The sequence below is a fragment of the Clinocottus analis genome, unplaced genomic scaffold, assembly GCF_023055335.1.
Source record: "Clinocottus analis isolate CAN_PGR_092001 unplaced genomic scaffold, fCliAna1.0.p SCAF_25, whole genome shotgun sequence".
Lineage (NCBI taxonomy): Eukaryota > Metazoa > Chordata > Actinopteri > Perciformes > Cottidae > Clinocottus > Clinocottus analis.
Window position 1 is genome coordinate 282,501 of NW_027175987.1, and position 19,346 is coordinate 301,846.

Consider the following 19,346-nt stretch of genomic DNA (forward strand, 5'->3'; position numbering starts at 1 on the left):
TCCATCATGCCTCCATCATGCCTCCATCATCCCTCCATCATCCCTCTATCATGCCTCCATCATGCCTCCATCATGCCTCCATCATGCCTCCTCTGCGTCACCTCCTCACCTCTCTCACACATGCAGGATCCGGCCGGCTTGCTGTAAATTTGTGTGCATTTTTTCCGCCTGTATATTGTGCATTTATGTGTGTGTGTGTGTGTGTGTGTGTGTGTGTGTGTGTGTGTGTGCTATTGTCTGCCAGCGCTCCAGCAGGGGGCTTCAAAGTGAATTATTCATGCGAGATTTGAATACATGCAAATGGTTCACTCCCCTCGCCTGGCACAGATCCAGGTTACCTATGGCAACGGCGCCTTCAAGAAGCATCTTTTTTTTCCACCCCTCCTCCTCCTCTTCCTCCTCCTCATCTTCCTCCTCCTGCACCCGCCCTCCGACCATGTTCTCCACCCAGTGGCATTGTTTCGATTGTTGCAACGCCAGGCTGGGTGGCTGCATGCGCACCGTGGGGTGGCAGAATATCCCATGATTCATAGTCAAGGTCACAGAGGCAGGAGGGAGAGAGAGGAGGAGGAGAGGAGGAGAGGAGGAGAGGAGGAGAGGAGGAGAGATGGAGGGCGGCCAGATGGGAAGAGGCGCTGCATCCGGATGCTGGGACGGGAAGTTCACGGCGGCGACTTGGAGAGAAAGAGAAACGGCTTCAGGTGGAGGACGATGCTGACGGCGAGCTCACCTTTTATTTTAGTCGCAGCTCGTCATGCGACACGAACCAGTGCAGCAAAAACAAGATGAGCAAAATTATAATAAACTGTGGATGCAGAATACTGTTACTAAAATATCTGATTTATTTCATTTGAAACCGTTATTGGGATGTCACTAATGAATAGGAATGTTTTAATTGTAAGTATTGAGTAAAGTTTCATTAAAAAAATGATCTTATGTTTCATAAAATAACTAATTTTGATGTTAGGATTTTGGTACATGTGGAGTCTTTAAAATATTTTGATGGAAGTGTAAATAAAAGTTGTCGTGTATGTGTGTGATTAAAATGTTCATTGAACATCTTCCTGAAAATCCTGTTTGTGCTTCAAATTTTTGTGTATTATTTAACCTTTCTTTTTATAATAAATTGCTTGGTAATCCATATAAATAACATTAAAAAATGGTGCATGGTCTTAATTACATAAAATGTCTGTAAAAATAAAATCCTTATGATTCTCTTCCAGTTTCACTGTGACCATTATTTTTGACATGTATAAAAAATGCATGTAAAATAAAAACACATTCCATAAATTATGTATGCAATGTTCCCGTGTGTAATTTCCCTCTGCGGTGTTTTCCGGTAGATGAATTCACACATTTATGTTTTACTAAATGTTGCTTTGTGCCGTCGAGGCGTCAACACCTCCAGCAGGAGAAAGAAGGATGTGAAATAAAACAATCCAGTAACAACAGCCAGAGAGCGGAGGTCAAGTTCAGGCCATGATGCATCAGAGCCGTGACCTCCATGATGGAGCCACAGAGGAGCCACTCCATGCTGCCATCTAGTGGACGTGAAGGGATATGACCTCACACACACACACACACACGTGTGGGTCAGGTGGGTGTGATTCATCAAATTTTACATTATCATACATTCAATATCAGATATCATAATGTATTAATAGTTCATAGTTGAACTGAAATATCACATCTTTGAGGGGAAAAAAGGGGGAAAACATAAAAAAAGGCATTGATAAAATAGATATGCAAGTAAGCCCACAATAAAATATATAGTCAGTGAACGCAAAGGCAACATTACACGTTTAAGTCCTTTGTGGCGTCAGTAAAAGATTATTGTAACCGGTCCTATTTAAAAAGTCGCTTTGCTTATTCTATGGCGCCCTCAAGTGGACAAAAAGCCTCATTGCACCCACTGTGAGAGGAAATGTTCAAATGATTCACATGAAGCGTATAACGGAGATGAGCCTTCTTCGACAATTAAACGACACAAAAAAAGCCAAAAGAATATGCACATAAAACAAACTGTTGTACATATAGATTTATTTCTGATATATTTGATTTGCGTCCATTCGTTAGACATATTAATGCCAAGCAACTAGACAGTGAAGCTGTGCAGTCCCACTGACATGATCACCCTCCCACAATCAATCGCTCGGCCAGTCAATCTCAATGCAACCCACGGTGGCACCTTCTAGAAATAAAAAACAAAAACCATATTGCATAATCACCCTTTCATTAAAAATGCACACTCCTGCATGATCTATTTAAAAATGATCAAAAGCAACGTGATTAAAATGAAATGTCCCTCCGAATTAAAAAGCAATAAGAATTAAGTTCTCTCTTGTAGGTTCTAATAAAGTGCAAGCGTCACTGATTACCACGACACAAAGTGATCCGTGTTGTCCATCGGAAACAGAACTTCTTGTCTCGACGCCGCCGTTGCTCAACTCCCAGACGGCAACGGGGTTCCAGAACAAAGTTGTGATTGCGTGTACGACGATTTAAAAAAAGACACTGATATTGCCGCCTCCTCTCGCGCTCCACCTCCGTCAGTAAATCCTGACTGTGCGTTTATTTAAGTGTGAGCAACAGATCTCCTCTTCCTCCTCCTCTTCCTCCTCCTCCTCCTTCTCTTCCAGCATCCGGTCTGAAGGGAACAGGAGCGTGCGGCCGGACGGCTCCTCGTTGCCATCGCGCGACAAAGTTGACCACCTCACGTCAGTCCGTGCGTCTTCTTCTTCTTCTCCTCCTCCTCCTCCTCCTCCTCCTCCTCCTCCTCCTCAGTGTGCGAAGTAGCCCATCTGGTGCAGTTTGAGCAGGAGGTTGTGCGAGACGTCGAACGTGGTGAGGCTGATCCCGACGGCGATGGGGCCTTTGATCCAGTTCATGCTCAGGCCCTTGTAGAGCCCGTGCGCGACGCCCTCCTGCGCCACGATGGTGCGCATGGTCCCCAGGACGGTGGCGTACGACGAGCCGGTGACGCCGGCCGTCTGCATGCGCCGGCGCACCACGTCCAGCGGGTACGAGGCCGACTGGCCGATGAGGCCGGCGCAGGCGCCGAACGCCAGGCGCTCGAGGGGAGACGGCTGGGGTCGCTTGGTCTTCTCTAGAGCGGCAGACGAAACACACACACACACACAGGAAGAGAGAGTTCAACATCTTAAATGACACTTTTATTCTAGTCCACATCGAAAATGTCACCTCACTGAACCGAATGTCGACATTTAAAAGCCATTACACTGATTTGTATTCTACGTTCTGGGGGCGTTAACACGATATGTAGACGTCACTTGAGTACAGCCAGGCGGAAGGGCAAACTATTTTTGAGACAAAGCGGCTTTCAAGATGAGTTTTATTCATTTTTCTGTTGCATTTATGGAATAAAAGGAAGTTTTGAAGTGACAAAGAATGCGTGCTTCATCGCCGACCGCTCCTACAGATTGTAGGATTTAGTGGGATCTATTAGCGGAAAGGAAATACATCGCTCATAACTGTGTTTTCATTATCTTAGAGTGACCCCTTCTTTTCTGAATAGGGACCATGTGGCTACTACGGTAGCCCGGAACGGACAAACCAAACTCCGACTCACGTTACCGCATTCTTGGAAAGGGAGGGGTGAGCGGAGGGGTAGTCAGTCGGTTGCAGCGACACTAAAATCTCCCACACTGTCGCTTTAAAAAAATAAAAAAAAAAGAGTAAAATGGTCGGTACCCATGTGCAGCTTCTTGAGAGTCTCATACGTGAAGAACGTGATCCCCGCGTATGGGATGACACCCATGATGGTGGGAGTGAAGCCTCTGTAAAGGGTCCTGACGCCCTCCTCTTGGGAGATCCGCACAAAGACGTGCATGATGTTGCTGTACCTGTGCCAAGACAAAAGCACCAGGCGAGACTGTTTTATTTTACCTTCATGGAGAGGATCGAAGTGACATCGCAGGCTGTTTTACTGCAGCGGCAACGCAACAATGGGGCCAACAGACACACACATACGAGAGGAAGCCGTCGGTACACGGCCGTGGCTGCCACGGGACTCAAACAAATAAATGGCCGCTTACATTTCTCGGGCTGTCACTGCCATCCTGGCCCGCACCATGTCCAGAGGATAGGTGAGCATCGCCGCGGTGGTGCCGGCCAGAGAGCCCGCCAGGAAGCGTTGGAAAGGAGGCAGAGCTCTGAAACAAGAAACACAATTAAGATGGAGTAAATCATTTGCAAAAAGACTAAAAGGTCCACAGCGATGCTGCTCGTGGGAGACACATGCCCGACTCACTTTCCCTGGTAGCCGTAGTAGCCCCCCAGTAGTTTCTTGTACTGGTCATGAGAGCAGAACTGGATGGCGGCGTAGGGCATGACCCTGATCATGGTGGCGGAGTTGCCCCTCCACAGGCTGAGCACCCCATCCTTCATGTAGGAGCAGTAGATGAGCCTGAAGGCCTTCTGCGGGTGATGCATACGTTCGGTTAGAGAGACGCCCTTCGTGTCATCGCACACGTAATAATCCGACGTGATGATCTTTTCGTGTGCGAGGTGCACAATCATGTGTAGGAGTGATTGTGTATATGCGTGTGGCCGTGACATAAAAGGCTTTTAAAATAACACGTGAGCAAAGATCTACCAAGTACATCCCAGAGGGTCAACTACTACTAATGAAGTAATGGTTTAATATGTAAAATGTAAAAAAAGACAAACATTTCCTATATTAATAGATATGACGTGATTTATTTGCGCTGTTTTGTTTGTTTTCTCTAACTCAAAAATACACAAATACTCAATTCAAAATCAGGCTGAACACAGTTTTGGGAAAAACAACATTCAATAACTTTTTTTTACAACATTATTCTCCCTTTTAAATTAAAACAACAACATAGAGTTGTTGCTAAAGCGTAGCGCCCCAGGCTTTGGTTCCTCCTCCGGTAAACGTTAGCCGTTAGCTCGCACAGTTTTAAAACTGCGCCGTTAGCATCGTTAGCTGGATGCCGCTTGTTCGCGGGCGACATGTTGAGAGCCGTTGAGAGGCAGATGAAATGCTCTCAATCTCAGATCTTGCGCCTTGAAAAAAAAGTACGGCACCACCTGTGTACCTTTCTTGCAGTAGACCAGCCTTATATACTTGCAATAAATCAACTATCAAAACTGTCACTGACTAGTTTCCATCATTTAACCATTACACCCTCTAACTTAACCAGTTTAGCTACATATTAGCATATGTCGCTAACCAATAGGCTGCCAAGAAAGAAACCTGAACTCACCTTGGCTGAGAATCTGTTGGAGGACACTGCGGAGCGACAAGAAACACAGTGAACCTCGGGGTTAAAGAACATGCCCTCCCTTGAGGGCTAAACATCCACTAAGAGGATTAGTAATGAGTTACATGACAGAGATCTTTGTGTGCATGGAGCGCTGTTCTTGCCTTGGAAGATGATCTTGGTCCGATCCAGAGGGGCTATGACCGTTTTGGCGATAGCTCCGGCGAAGGCCCCGCACAGCAGGGAGTCCAGCATCGTCCACCTGGGCGTCAAGTCCTGTTGGGACACACATGTTGCGCATTGGTTTTGTTTTGGAAGACATTGTTGTCGCACTACAACGTTGAAAAAAAGCGTTGGGCCCTGAAGATATCTGCAGGACCCAACGCTGGTCCAGAAATGCACAGGGACATTTTATCCTCACAAACATTTAGCGAGAGGCCTCATGTGCTTATTACTCCCCAGTAAAGTTACTGCGAGAAAATCTGCACGTGGATTACAGCCGGAGTGACTCAACAGTTACGTCAGAGTCACGGGAGGTAAGGCCAACTGAAGGAAGGGAGTTGAACCCAATAAACAAATCAGACCGACTGATAAGAAGAGCGTTTGACACGAGAAAATAAACACATTTCACAACTTAAACAGCAGGTTTGTCCTAGTTTTGGATATCCGCCATCGACATGTTTGAATTAGGAGGCAAACATTATAGCTTAGCACATTTGTGTGTAAGTAAATGAAGAGAGATGCAAATGAATGGAGTTAAAGTCCTAGGATTTGGGATATATATAAAGTATCTTCAAAGGCCATCTGGGGTCAAGGTCGGCCACTTTGTTGGACGTTTTCAAATAAAAATGTTATATTTATTTTTTATATTTGTGTCTTTTTATGAAAAACAAAATAATTGTAATAATTATAAATATTGTCTAGTATACTGACACATTTTAACCCTGTGATACTACAGTAAACGTAGTGTCCTCATTCGATACTACTTACAGCGTTTCTTTGTAAACTAAGGCCAGATTTAGATCAGCTGTCACCTCGTGGCTATTTCCAGCGATGCGCCGGTTCACTACGGCCCCGTTACCCTGAATGGAGCCGTGGAGTCGGTCTGGTTTGGTTTTTTGAGGTAGAAATCATATCACAATAGGATATCGTTGTGGGGCATTAACAAGTGCCTAATAAAAAGGGATTTGTGTTTAGATCTGTGACGATTATATCAATATATTTATGTTTATATTAAATACATTGCCAACTATTTTGATAACCACCTTCTCATGTCTTTGAGTACTTAGAAAAGCGCTGTATAAAAGTATTATTACTACTAAAAGAGTCTAAATTCTGTGAAATGTGCTTATTTTCTTTCTTTTTGTTTCTCCTCTGTAATAATAAACTGAACATCTTTGGTCTTTTGGACATCTGAGGTCGTCATCTTGGACTTTGAGAATTATTTTATAGACCAAACAAGCAATCTGCAATTAAAACATTCTTCATTTGCAGCCTTGTTTAGGTGCTTTTTAAATGCAATATTACAATGTACACCCCGCCTAAAAAGGTATAACACTTTTACAAATAGACATTTACAAATAGCTGACAGTCAGGGTGTCATATCTCAGGTCAATGATGTGATTTTTGACCTAATTTCCATGCAGCCTTTGTCATCAAGGTCAAGGCTATTTGCTCCATAACGTGCACGTCCCAGCTGCTCCAACGTGTCACGTCGTGGCTGCAACGTGAACGCGTGCGTGAGAGAGTATTAAGAGAAACAAATGCTGGCTCACTTGTGCCTGGCTGGAGGGGGGCAGAGCCAGCCCGGTGGCCTCGGACACTTGAAGGGGGCTCTGGTGGTCGCTCACACGGGGGGCCATGCGTGCCCTTCACGGATTACCAAGACTGTCGGACACTCGGTCACTCGTTCAGGAAGGTGGGGTAAAAAAAAAAAAAAACACCACCCACTAGAGGAGGAATGAAACAAAATATGAAGGAGCAAAATCAAAACAACAGCCCGCCATGACGCACTGCCTCCGTAAGACACAGCCTGGCTTGCAAACAATGTTGCGTTGCACAATCTCTCTCCAGCTCAATCCGATTACTTTCCAGCACCTACAACAAATACTACATAACAATGTATCCAATCAACAATCCTGTCATTTCCCCTAAACTGATAAAAACAACAACAACAAACATGTCAATGACCACACCTGGATTAAATAAACTGCGAATCAGAGTTGTGCCAATAACGCACAAGCAGGCCCGTGAATGTTAGTACATCTAGATCCTCGTTAAGGATTACGTGCCGCGTTTAGTTACCTTCGTTTTTATGTGTTTTAAAGGCCCCCTTCGTGTTTTTACAAGTCTGACGCCACTCTGCCCCTGCAGATTCTTGCACACATTTCTCGTTTCGCTCCCCCCCGGAGGCTGTGCTGCGCTCAGTCGCACTCACAACTTGCGTGTCTTGCCCTGCTGAAGGTATTCCTTTCCCCAGGTTGCCGTTTGCATCTGAAAGATAATTGTTAAAGACAGGTGCCGAGCGGCGGCGGAGTGTGTTGTCTGTTTGGAGACGACGCGCTGCGAGGAAGTTGTGCCGCTGCCTGGTTCTGCGCACCAGATTATTTGGGCTTTTCAAGGTCTTAGAAAAAGAAGAAGAAAAAAAGGAAAAAAAACTGGGCCAGTGTTTTGGACTACAATACCCAAGAGAAAGTCCCGTTGTTCGAAGGAAATCTCGCGAGGTTATCTAAAACATTGGGTTGCCAGTTTTGCTAATATCCGCCTATATGCTGTGTCCATAATATGTTGAGTTTTAGAGCAATTTCAACACACACAACTAAGTGAATTACATGGTTGGATTAATTAGTTATCCCCAGCAACGTACACTGATTAACTTTAAGTATTATACATTTCCAGTTAAATGAATACATTTGAGGTTTAAATGACTGACTGGACATGAACATTTACAGAGCACTTTTGATGTTAACATCTTCCATATAGTTAGTTGAGATTCAGCATAGGTGCATTGTAGGTTTTGCACTCATAACCGTATTATGACTAGTGTATATATAAGCAAAAAAAATCCTATATTTTGCAATTAAACAGAATTAAGTAAGCGTAGTAGATCACACAAAATGGAAATTATACAACAATTGCTGGCGCCCTTGTGGGTATTGTATAAGTTGTAGTGTGTGTTTGTGTTTTGTTTTTTAAATATACAGGTAGAAAGTATTGTATTAAACCGCGTAACAAGTGTTATTCATCACACACGATTACATGTTTACTAAAAAAGTGATGGATTTGGGGGTTTAAACACTCTGGTTGTGGGCGCTACACGGCCGAAACTGGCAACCCGGGAGTCTGGCCATAGCGCTGAAAAACTTGTTGTTGTCGGGGAAAATGGCGTCAAACGTTGAGGCCCCGGAGCGCTGGTACCTCGCCCTTCTCGGCTTTGCGGAGCATTTCCGAACCTCCAGTCCGCCCAAAATACGACTCTGCGTGCACTGTCTACAGGCGGTGTTTCAGTTCAAGCCGCCGCAGAGGATCGAGGCCCGGACGCATCTTCAGCTGGGCTCGGTCCTCTACCACCACACCAAGAACAGCGAGCTGGCCCGCAGCCACCTGGAGAAAGCGGTGAGGGACGTTCGATTCAGGAAAGAGCGGGGATGCGGCGGAGTGTAGGCCGCGGGCGGCGGAAAGCAGCGAACGGCGGAAATGTTGAAGTAGCTGTTAAATGCAGGGTTGTTGAACGTGGCGAATAAGTTGAAATTCAAGATATCTTACGCGGTTTTTTTTCTTTCCGGGCGATATATTTGTCCCGGGCCAGCCGCTTTCGTCCTTTGACTGATGTTAGCACCCCCGAAAAATAAGCCTCTGTATGGGATTATTATTATTATTATTGCTTTATAAAGATGGCAAACACCGACAATGTGACGCCGGTAACGTTTTGCTGTCTCTTGTTTCGCAGTGGTTTATATCTCAACAAGTCCCTCAGTTCGAAGATGTCAAATTTGAAGCTGCCAGCATTTTGTCAGAACTCTTCTGCCAACAGGTAAATTGCGGTTTTTTTGGGGGTCACATGAACGTTACTTTGCCACATGCATGCAAATGTCATTGCATCATGGTGTCACATGCAGGATACTTTATGCATAGTTTGTCAAATTTTTTTTTAATGATTTGATTATTGACTATCGATCATCTTTTAATCAATTTTCAGAATCTGGTGGACTCTGCAAAACCCCTCCTGCGCAAGGCCATCCAGATCTCACAACAAACGCCATACTGGCACTGCAGGTTGTTGTTCCAGTTGGCGGTATGTACCAGTGCCACAGCAGAGGAACAGGGGTCACATTGTTGCACTCACAAAGTCATTTTCATGCTGCAGGTCCAACATTGTTTGCATTGGAAAATGAGAACACATGTACAACATGTTTCTCTCACACTCGTACCTTGTATGTTTTTTTTATTTATCTGATTTTGTGTTTATTTTTTTGCAAAAGTCCAGACTCGGTGACCACATAGCAAAAGACAGGAACGTTGTTATTGCTTCTTTCAGCAACTTCACACACTGGAGAAAGACTTGGTGTCAGCATGTGACCTGCTGGGGGTCGGAGCTGAGTACGCCCGAGTGGTTGGGTCGGAATATACGAGGTAAATGTCACCCAATCCTCTGGTTCACAGCATATTTAACATTTTTGCTTGTTGGCATCTGACATTTATTTAACTAGGAAGTCCTATTGAGATAAAAAAATATATATATATTACAAGTGAGTCCTAGTCAAGATGGGGTCAAACGGCAGCATCCAACGATGGATAAACAAAACATTGCATCATACAGTGCTGCACAAGGCAGCATTTTGGTCATAGCACTTAGCCTCAAGTACTCATTTAAAGCACCGTAAACTGAAGCTGAGATCTTTTTAAAAAGCTGATCTTGCCGATTGAAATGTTAAAGCCTCGAGGGACAGCCATCCTACCGCGAGGAATACAGTTCGATGATTGGTCTCAAAGCTTAAATTAGTGACATATTTTAAGGTTGAGTGATGCAGCAGGTCAAGTTTAGACAAGGTGGAGGGCGTGGCAGACCTGCAAATAAATATAGTATCGACAAAAATTAATTTGGAAAAAAGGCGAGTAACTAAGTCTTTTTTCTTGTGGAGACGGGGACTCACACACACACAAACACACAATGTAGTGTTTTAAAGTTTACACTTTTCTCCATCCGAATTCCTCAGCGTTTGTATTTGTCAAAGAACTGAATAGAGACACTTTTTAAGAGTTTTAAAGCAAAGGGTTGGAGCCTTTGTCCGCTCAGGAAATTACAGCTAATTACTATAAATCAGAGGCGCACCCAAGCAAAAATATTTATAGAGCAAGAACAAGTAGGAGTCATTTGTCGGTCTCAATCTGGCAACTACACCTTCCCTGATCCACTCCCCTACAGTTTGCATGTTTATGGAGGGTTTGCTGTCTTAAGAGCTGTTTGAAACCATGTTAATGGACGTGGAAATAGGACAATAAAACTGTTAACAGCTGTCCAGCTCCCTGGCTGACGTCTTATTCCCAATGTCCCTTTACAGAAGCGCCACAGCCCAAGAATACAGGGAACATTGTTTAGATTTATAAAATGATGCATTCTCATCCTATCAAAGTTCTGATTAGCTGCTTTTGCAAATGTCATTTTTTTCACCTGTCAATCCACTTCATAGAAAATGAGCTGGACACGGCTCAACCAGTTGTGAGTTCTTGCTGATGCTGAACCAAAGCAACATGCAAAACAAAGTGCTTATAGATATATTTAATATTAACTGATTGTGAGAACTGGCTGGTGGATAAAAAAAAGCTTACTTGGGTTTTTTTTGTTGCTTTTTAGGGCACTGTTTCTCCTCAGTAAAGGAATGGTGAGTCATCTGCTCTACTTCTCTACTTTTAATGCTATTTGTATTGTTACATCATGACAGTATAAACAAGGATTGCCAACACCAAACGCATCATTTTAATCTTTTTTTGTATCCCCTAGTTGCTGCTAATGGAGAGGAAGCTCGGGGAGGTGCATCCTCTGCTCACGCTGTGCGGAACTATTGTAGAAAACTGGCAGGGAAACCCGATCCAGAAGGAGTCCCTGAGGGTCTTCTTCCTGGTCCTACAGGTCACACACTACCTGGATGCCGGACAGGTAGGAAACCCAAGTCCTGGACAAAGGAAATAGAAGAGAGACAGGCTTGTTTCAACTGAACATCAGCACGTATACGTTGTTATCATCGAGGCGATGCGTCTATTTCGATGTCTTGTTCCCACAAACTGCTTGAAGACGGGGTAAATATCGTTAATCTGTCGTGTCCCGCCAGGTGAAGAGTGTGAAGCCGTGTCTGAAGCAGCTGCAGCAGTGCATCCAAACCATTTCCACACTCCACGACGATGAGATTCTGCCCAGCAACCCGGCCGACCTCTTCCACTGGCTGCCCAAGGAGCACATGTGTGTCCTCGTCTACTTGGTAATGCCCCGCTCTTCCTCCCAATCCTCCACCCTCGCCGAGTGTTTCGTCTTCTTCTGAATGTAAATTTGGTTATTTTTCTTAGTTAAGATGCACCGATTAAAAAAGCTCTCGGGTAAAATAGAGACGCCCAGTTGTCATGTGATCGTAGCTCATGTTTGCGATGTAACTTTCCAGTAAAATTAACCCCTCGCGTACGCTCATATGCCGTCTGTACGGGAGTTCCTTCAGTGTGAGTGAAAAGGAGATATACAGATAGATACAGTTCAATCTCAATTTTTCTATTCAAGAAAAGTTTTAAACTTGTTATGTAGGCAGACTATTAAGAGAGAAAATCTGAATACACTTTTAAGAAATCCGTAATTGGCTAAGAACCTCTCAGTTGGTGCATCTCTAGTTTGTAGTCAACGTGACTTTTCGATTGTGTCGTCAAGAATCCGCCACACAACAAGAAGAAAGAGTTTTCAGGAAACACTTCCTGGACGTGTCCCTGAATTTATTTACCACTTAGTGCTTTTTATCCCCTTAAAGAACGCACACTATTCTGCTGCTGAGGGAGAGGTTGGATGTCCTCCGAGGCCTTTTTTGGCTTTTGGAAATAAACCCTACTTACCAAACTGGCGCCAGAGTGCATTTAGAAAGAACGACGGAGAGGATGAGACTAAGACAAACTGATTATTCATTTAAGTTTGCCTTTTAAAGACGCATCTTATAACTTTGTCATCGAAAAAGGAAACCAATAACGGCTGCTGACGCGGTTGTCGTTATCTTTCTCGATAGCTCGACACAGCTGCGGCGTGACAACACGCACGTTCGGCGTTTTCAGAAAGCGGTTCATGTTGCCTCCTTGATGACGACTCCTTTGTCATTTCACAGGTGACGGTCATGCACTCCATGCAAGCGGGCTATCTGGAGAAGGCTCAGAAGTACACAGATAAGGCTCTTATGCAACTAGAGAAACTAAAAAGTGAGTCACCCAGCATGTCATGCTTCTTTAAAATACTTTTACTGTGTTTTTTAAACACCACTGTGCAGTGTATGATTTTAAAAATGTTTTTTTTCTCCCCCACGTGTCAGTGTTGGACTGCAGCCCCATCCTCTCAACCTTTCAAGTCATTCTACTGGAGCACATCATCATGTGTCGGCTGGTCACGGGCCACAAGGCCACCGCGCTGCAAGAGGTACGTTGTTGCTGTCGCGGTCCGTTGTGTGACGGCGTGGAAAAGATCCGCTGCAGCAGCTTGATTTTTGTTGTTGTTTTGTGGCATTGTCGCAAGAAGAAAACGTTCTGTTCTGTTCTGTCCAGATCTCTCAGGTGTGCCAGCTGTGCCAACAGTCCCCCAGGTTATTCACCAACCACGCTGCTCAGCTTCACACGCTATTAGTGAGTATTATTCAACCGAAGCCCACTTCAACATTTGTGTGTATGTGTGTGTCTCTGAGTTACTATTGCAGGGATGAAAGTTTACATAAGATAATCCTTTATTATCAGATCAAATGCGAGTAAAATAAGTTCATAATGTCCTCTTAAAGCCAATCGAGACAGTCACCTTTTTAAAAACATTTTATTGTTCAAAAATATATTTACAAAATAAACCTTATTTAAAATACTATTGCTATAAAAAGAATAACATATTCTTAAGGAGTACCATAGATTTTGCAGTAGACATACATGATACAAATATTGTCCCTCCATTTTTTTAAATTATTTTTTTTAAATGAAATGTATATGATGGATTGATTTTAAATCTTTATTTCAAACACTGGTCCTGCGGGTTTGTATGTATATGAATTTCATGCACTAGTCGGGGACGCCGACATCTCCCATGAGAAATAAACAGTAATTATACAGTATATTCAGGAAGCTCTTTTCTTATTTCAGAAGGACAGATCTATAGTTGTCAATGCTACTTTATCCCTGTGTTGCTACAAGCGGGCGTCTGTAACGGCCGCTCTGTTCCTCTCGTCATATCTCAGGGTCTGTACTGCATCTCGGTGAACTGTATGGATAACGCAGAGGCGCAGTTCACCACAGCTTTGCGGGTGAGTACGCCATGAATTCCTTTCTCAGATAGCAACAGCGGTGCGTTCTTTCCTCCTCTTTTAGTCGCCTCGCCTCCCCTGCGGCAGCTGCCCTCTCTCTCTTATCTCAAAGGTGTCGTTGTGTTTCAGCTCACCACGCACCAGGAGCTGTGGACGTACATCGTAACCAACTTGGCCAGCGTCTACATAAGGGAAGGGAACCGACACCAGGAGGTCAGTGAAGTAATAACGGGTCACTTCTTTAAATTACAACAATGTTCTGCAATGAATCATCGCTTTAAAAAAAAAAGAAAAGAAGTGGTTTGGTATTCATTGTATCATGTTGGTGTGGAAACCTTCATGTCATTACATAGTTTGTCCACCAGATAGCGCTGATGAGCCAATTCTTCAACTTTAATATTAATTACTATGAATCGATGTCTTTTTTTAGTCAGCGGATTATAGTTATACACGCACACTGTTATTTTTTAACAAAGGAAACGGGAGGAGAGACTAACTTTTTTACAAACGCTGGTTAATTGCTTCATTTAGGACGATTTGGTTGGGCTGGTGTGAACGCTGCCAAGAACCCAGTGCTGTTTCTTTGTAGTGCAAAATCAGTATATTTAAAAAAGCGGATTTTCTGACACCAGATATGTGATTTTATGTGGCCAAATTATTATCGGCCATTATTATCACAAACATGGATACACGCACGGGAAATATTAAAGTACAGCATCAAATCTGAATTCCCTGCGTCGGCCGACAATCGTTTAAAAACTGTCCAATCGGTCATGTTTGCGTGAAGCCGGAGTGAACAGGAATCGTACTGGAGCTTAAATGCAAAGATGTAAAATGACACTGCAGGTGAGAAAGTACCACTAAATCTCCTCCCTGTTTCTCTTCTTCAGCTGTACAGCCTCCTAGAGAGAATAAACCCAGACCACAACTTCCCAGTAAGGTAAGAGGCATACGGTTCTCGCAGTTTGTGTATATTTTGATATGCACAATACATAAAAGCAATGCATTTTGTTCTAACTGGTTCAGATTATTAAACATGTCTTTGCTTTGGGGTTCAGCTCTCATTGCCTCCGTGCTGCCGCCTTCTACATCAGAGGACTCCTGTCCTTCTTCCAGGGACGCTACAACGAGGCCAAGTATGTCGGATCTTAAATTCTAAATGCAATCGCACACGTTCGCTCGGCATCTGCACATATTTATATATTTATAAAAATGTGCCCTCCTTGTTGTCGTGCAGACGCTTCCTGAGGGAAACCCTGAAGATGTCTAACGCCGAGGACCTGAACAGACTGACCGCCTGCTCCCTGGTTCTGCTCGGCCACATCTTCTACGTGCTGGGAAACCACCGAGTAAGTTCACTTCTTTTTATAACTGTTCTTGTTCACCCCGATAATGCTGCACAAGCAACTTTGTAAAAACAGATGTTTACAGATTTATGAAACTCGGCAAAAACGATTTGTATAATAAATCACAATGAGCGGGACAGGATTATTTTTTCCCCTTAAATCCATGCCTCATGTCCTGCCTCATTAGCTCCTACAATTAACCTACTATTAACTTTAATGTGGCATTTAATGGTGAATACAGATGCGCACATAAATCAGTTTGTTCTTTAGCCGAAGACTTTAGTTATTGTTGTGGCCGGGCGACGTAAACAAGAGAGAGAGAGAGCAGTTAATGAAGCTAGCTCAGGTCAGCTGACTCGTCTCAGAGATTAGGATGTTTTCAGACGTCAAGGTCAAGGCGCTGAAGCACGTCGTGTTGCATTGTGGGTAATTGAACCCTTCCATTTTCTTTTTTTCCATTCTTTGTATTGCTCTTGTAAGGTAACAAAGCAAAAATCTGTTTTGTAAAGCCCCTAGATATCAATCCTTACATCTACTGACAGAGAACCGTTGAGATACCATAGCTATAGAGGTACAAATGTAATTATTAATATTAGAAATTTAATTTTAAACAATGTATTTGCACTTTCATACCAAAAAAATGTACAACAAAACAATTTGTTCGGCTAGTAGCAAATCTGAAGCAACAATTTTATGTGTGGGGATTATTATTCTCTATTTTCTGTACATGAATTATTAATTGGACGACGTTTTATGCCCACGAGTGATCCATAAAGCCTCCCTTGCTCCGTGGGATGCAGAGCCGTTCACATAGCAGCCACCGGCTTATCTGCATAGCGGCCATTTTGACCCGTTGCCTCGTAAACACAGGTGTGATTAAAACAGTCGCTTGTGGTTTCATTCCATCGAGAACGCCGCGGTCGTTCCAGCGAGTTAGCAACACACGACCCCCCCCGATGGCCGCAATGACTGTTATTATCTGGGCTTACCCTGCAATGACGCGGCAAAATGGCCGCCGTGAAAGTGGGCCTATTAATAAACGAGGATCCCCGGCTCGTTGGTTTCCTGCCCATCTGGTTTTTCTAAAAGCAAAAAAACGTTTGTCCTTTAGGAAAGCAACAACATGGTGGTACCCGCCATGCAGCTGGCCAGCAAGATCCCCGACATGTCCGTTCAGCTCTGGTCTTCGGCGCTGTTAAAAGGTACACGATGAGCCGTTTCTCTTATATGGATATATAGATTTTTCTACTTGAGTATACCTTTCTGTCCTCGAGAAGAAAAGCAGTGGTTGACTGACGGTGCTGTGCTGTGCTTGCAGACTTGAACAAGGCCCTGGGGAACACCATGGACGCCCACGAAGCGGCCCAGATGCACCAGAACTTCTCCCAGCAGCTGCTGCAGGACCATATCGCCGCCTGCAGCCTCCCCGAGCACAACCTCATCAGTGTACGTGAAGAGCATCAGCGTCATAGCGCGTCATAAGCGCCTCTCGCTTACAGATACCTTGAATTTGATTCCGACACAATTTGTGCGAGTGAAAACCTCATAGTTTGATTACTAGAACAACTATGTTCAGCTCATTTCTCTCAGAGATGTACAACTGATTATGTAAGCATTCTCTTTTCTTGAAATGACAGGTCATTACGTTAAAAGAGATAATTGTTCTTTCAGATTAGATATGAGAAATTACAGGATTACAGCAGCGAACGGGGTAAAGTTCACGTGCATTTATTGGACAAGCGACACACGTTCAACCCACTTAAACGCTCATTGAACCACCACACCAAATCCTGCTCTCATATTTAACACTTCATCGTTACTTTGATAATTATTTGGAAAAGTAACTGCTGAATATTTAGTCACTTTTTTGACAACCCCCTTGACCTCTCTTCACATCGGCGTAATAAGATCCACACTAATATGTGAAATTTACATTCTTTCCCTTTCTTTTGTCTTCTTCTCAGTGACAGTTCATAATGTAAATATTATAATAATATCTCTATTAGTTCGGCTCATGCCCGATACCACAGTTTTCCGTCACCCAGCCCTTCGTTTCACTTGTATCGATGATCTTAGGTGCTGAAATTAATTGTTCTCTGCGTCTGTTTTCCTCCAGTGGACCGACGGCCCGCCTCCGGTCCAGATCCAAGCCCAGAACGGCCCGACCACCAGCCTCGCCAGCCTCCTATGAGAGAACCCCTCCAGCCCCCTCGTCTGTTTCTCACGTGGCGGAAGCCGGTACATTATCACACAATCGAACCGATTTGATGCCGAAACAACTCGCCGTCAGACCGCCGTAGCAGAGATTTGAGAGGATTTCTTTTTTTCTTTTTTTTTTTAAGCGGGTCGCAGAGTTCAGGCCTTCACTTCATTAGTTTTCTCGAGATTGCTTCCTGATTGTCTGTCACTTCTTTAACAATTGTAAAGCAATTGCAACTAGTGTCGTGCATGTATTTCACCCCTTTCTGATGGCATGGACGCAGGGCAGGGGGTCGGACTCTGGACCAGAGTAGCGGAGGACACGCACGCGACGTATAAAAGAGCTTCTTGGGCTCGCATATAGAGAACCCCTTCTCTTCGGTCGCCAGGTTTCTCTTCCATTTGTTGGAGGTAAAGGGGAGGGCAGAAAAGAAATGTAGAAGAAATTAATTTATTCATGTTGATATTTTTGTATCTGTTGGTAAATATTTTACATCTTGCCTTTTTTGTATGGATCCTGTTTTTTTGTTTTTTTTCATGCATGGAAGTTACTGATGTGAACTCCCTGTATAATAGTTTGGGTTGCTAACTAAATAAATTCTTGGTTGATTTTTTTTTTTTTTTGTGCGCACAAAATCCATATTCGAAACAAAAAGAAACATCTTGTAATATATTTTCACACATTAATCAGTTGAAAAATTCCATGTCACAACTTGACAGCTTACATTGTATCACGGGACGAAATGTTTCTCTCGGCGAGCGGCGATGAAATACTCCGTGGGTTTTTATATCATTTGGCGGCTGCGAGGTTTGCCGCGTTCCCTTTTTTGAAAAGCAACACAACCGATGTATTTTTCCATAATCTAAGAATCCCCCTGACGACGTATTCATTTTTAAACAAATCGGTTTGAGACTTTTCGGAGCTCATGGAAACCTGCAGATATTCCACAAAACAAAAAAGCAAATTTATTTTTATTTTGTTATATTTTAATTTGTCTTGATAGTTCTACTAAAAGGTTTCTTTACAGTATGTTTGTATAGATTTGCCACTCGTTGAACCTTTATTGTACAGTGACATTTTATAAAGGCAATTTAGTAAAGTGTGATATGTATTTTTAGCTATCCTGTGTAGAAATCTCAATGCTTGGTATTTAAGGCACTCTGTAAGGACACAGTTTAAGCTTGAGTACTAGCCATATTCTATCCAATGCCTATGTTTTTAATGCTTACATTGTTTTCAATAATTTTCCAATAAAAATATGATTGAAAAATTGTAAAGTGCTAATTTATATTATCACGGTTATCCACATTATGCTTTTTTTTTTTTTTTTTTTTTAAGTGACTCGGTGCATGTGTGCTAATTGCTAAATTATCGTGTTTAGTGGCGACAAACTGGTGGAAAGTGAGTTGGTGATCATGTTATTTGAAGTGACCTGTAGGTGGTGCTAGAGCTTTCAAATATGAGTGCATGCAATTGTCCTGATAATACAATTACATTTATTTTCTATCGCCCAAAATCACAAATTTACATTAGAGGGCTCAACAATTTGGACATACTACCCCTCCCCCCCCTCCCTTTACACACACACACACACACACACACACACACAAAAGCAACAACGGAGGGATCCCTCAGGATGGACAGCCAGCCCAAACTATAAGTGCAAGACTAAAATTATAAATATATAAGTATATTAAGTATAACTGTAAGTGAAAGAGGAGAGTCTTAAGTATACCCTTAAATGTGCACTGAAAAGCTCAGGCTCCCATCCTACTTTAAAGTCATTAAAGCTGTTTCTGATGTCTTATCTTCTCGACAAAATATGGACATATCTTCATTTTAGGGATAAATGCTGTCATAAATATTTCCCTTCATAAATGTCAACTACAAACACAACCTACCCTTTATAGAAGAGATAATGTATTTATGTAAACATTACGCCACCACAAAAATGACATACTGTGTGATTTTTCAGTCAAATCCAATAGATGAGTCAAGGCTCTTTTAAAAAAAAAAATATTTATTGTGATTTATT

At 43.1% G+C, this 19,346-nt stretch overlaps 2 protein-coding genes across 2 annotated transcripts; one reads left to right on the forward strand and one right to left on the reverse strand.

Moving 5' to 3' along the window:
* Nucleotides 1-2,032: 2,032 nt before the first annotated feature.
* On the reverse strand, nucleotides 2,033-7,853 carry LOC137794549 (mitochondrial coenzyme A transporter SLC25A42-like). Its single transcript, XM_068591406.1, has 8 exons — nucleotides 7,551-7,853; nucleotides 7,022-7,195; nucleotides 5,411-5,522; nucleotides 5,250-5,275; nucleotides 4,271-4,437; nucleotides 4,056-4,172; nucleotides 3,712-3,863; nucleotides 2,033-3,106 (listed from the first exon to the last, which is right to left on the reverse strand). Exons 2-8 carry the CDS (start codon nucleotides 7,106-7,108, stop codon nucleotides 2,781-2,783), a joined length of 987 nt encoding a protein of 328 aa, XP_068447507.1. The 5' UTR covers nucleotides 7,109-7,195; nucleotides 7,551-7,853; the 3' UTR covers nucleotides 2,033-2,780.
* Nucleotides 7,854-8,504: 651 nt separating this feature from the next.
* Nucleotides 8,505-18,582, forward strand: mau2 (MAU2 sister chromatid cohesion factor). The gene is given in 18 exon segments (XM_068591233.1): nucleotides 8,505-8,861; nucleotides 9,196-9,279; nucleotides 9,445-9,540; nucleotides 9,784-9,878; nucleotides 11,101-11,128; nucleotides 11,248-11,403; nucleotides 11,576-11,722; nucleotides 12,599-12,689; nucleotides 12,800-12,903; nucleotides 13,029-13,106; nucleotides 13,700-13,765; nucleotides 13,895-13,978; nucleotides 14,656-14,705; nucleotides 14,824-14,901; nucleotides 15,003-15,114; nucleotides 16,223-16,313; nucleotides 16,430-16,557; nucleotides 17,228-18,582. Coding segments are annotated over 18 exon segments (1,920 nt in total). The 3' UTR covers nucleotides 17,303-18,582.
* Nucleotides 18,583-19,346: the final 764 nt, after the last annotated feature.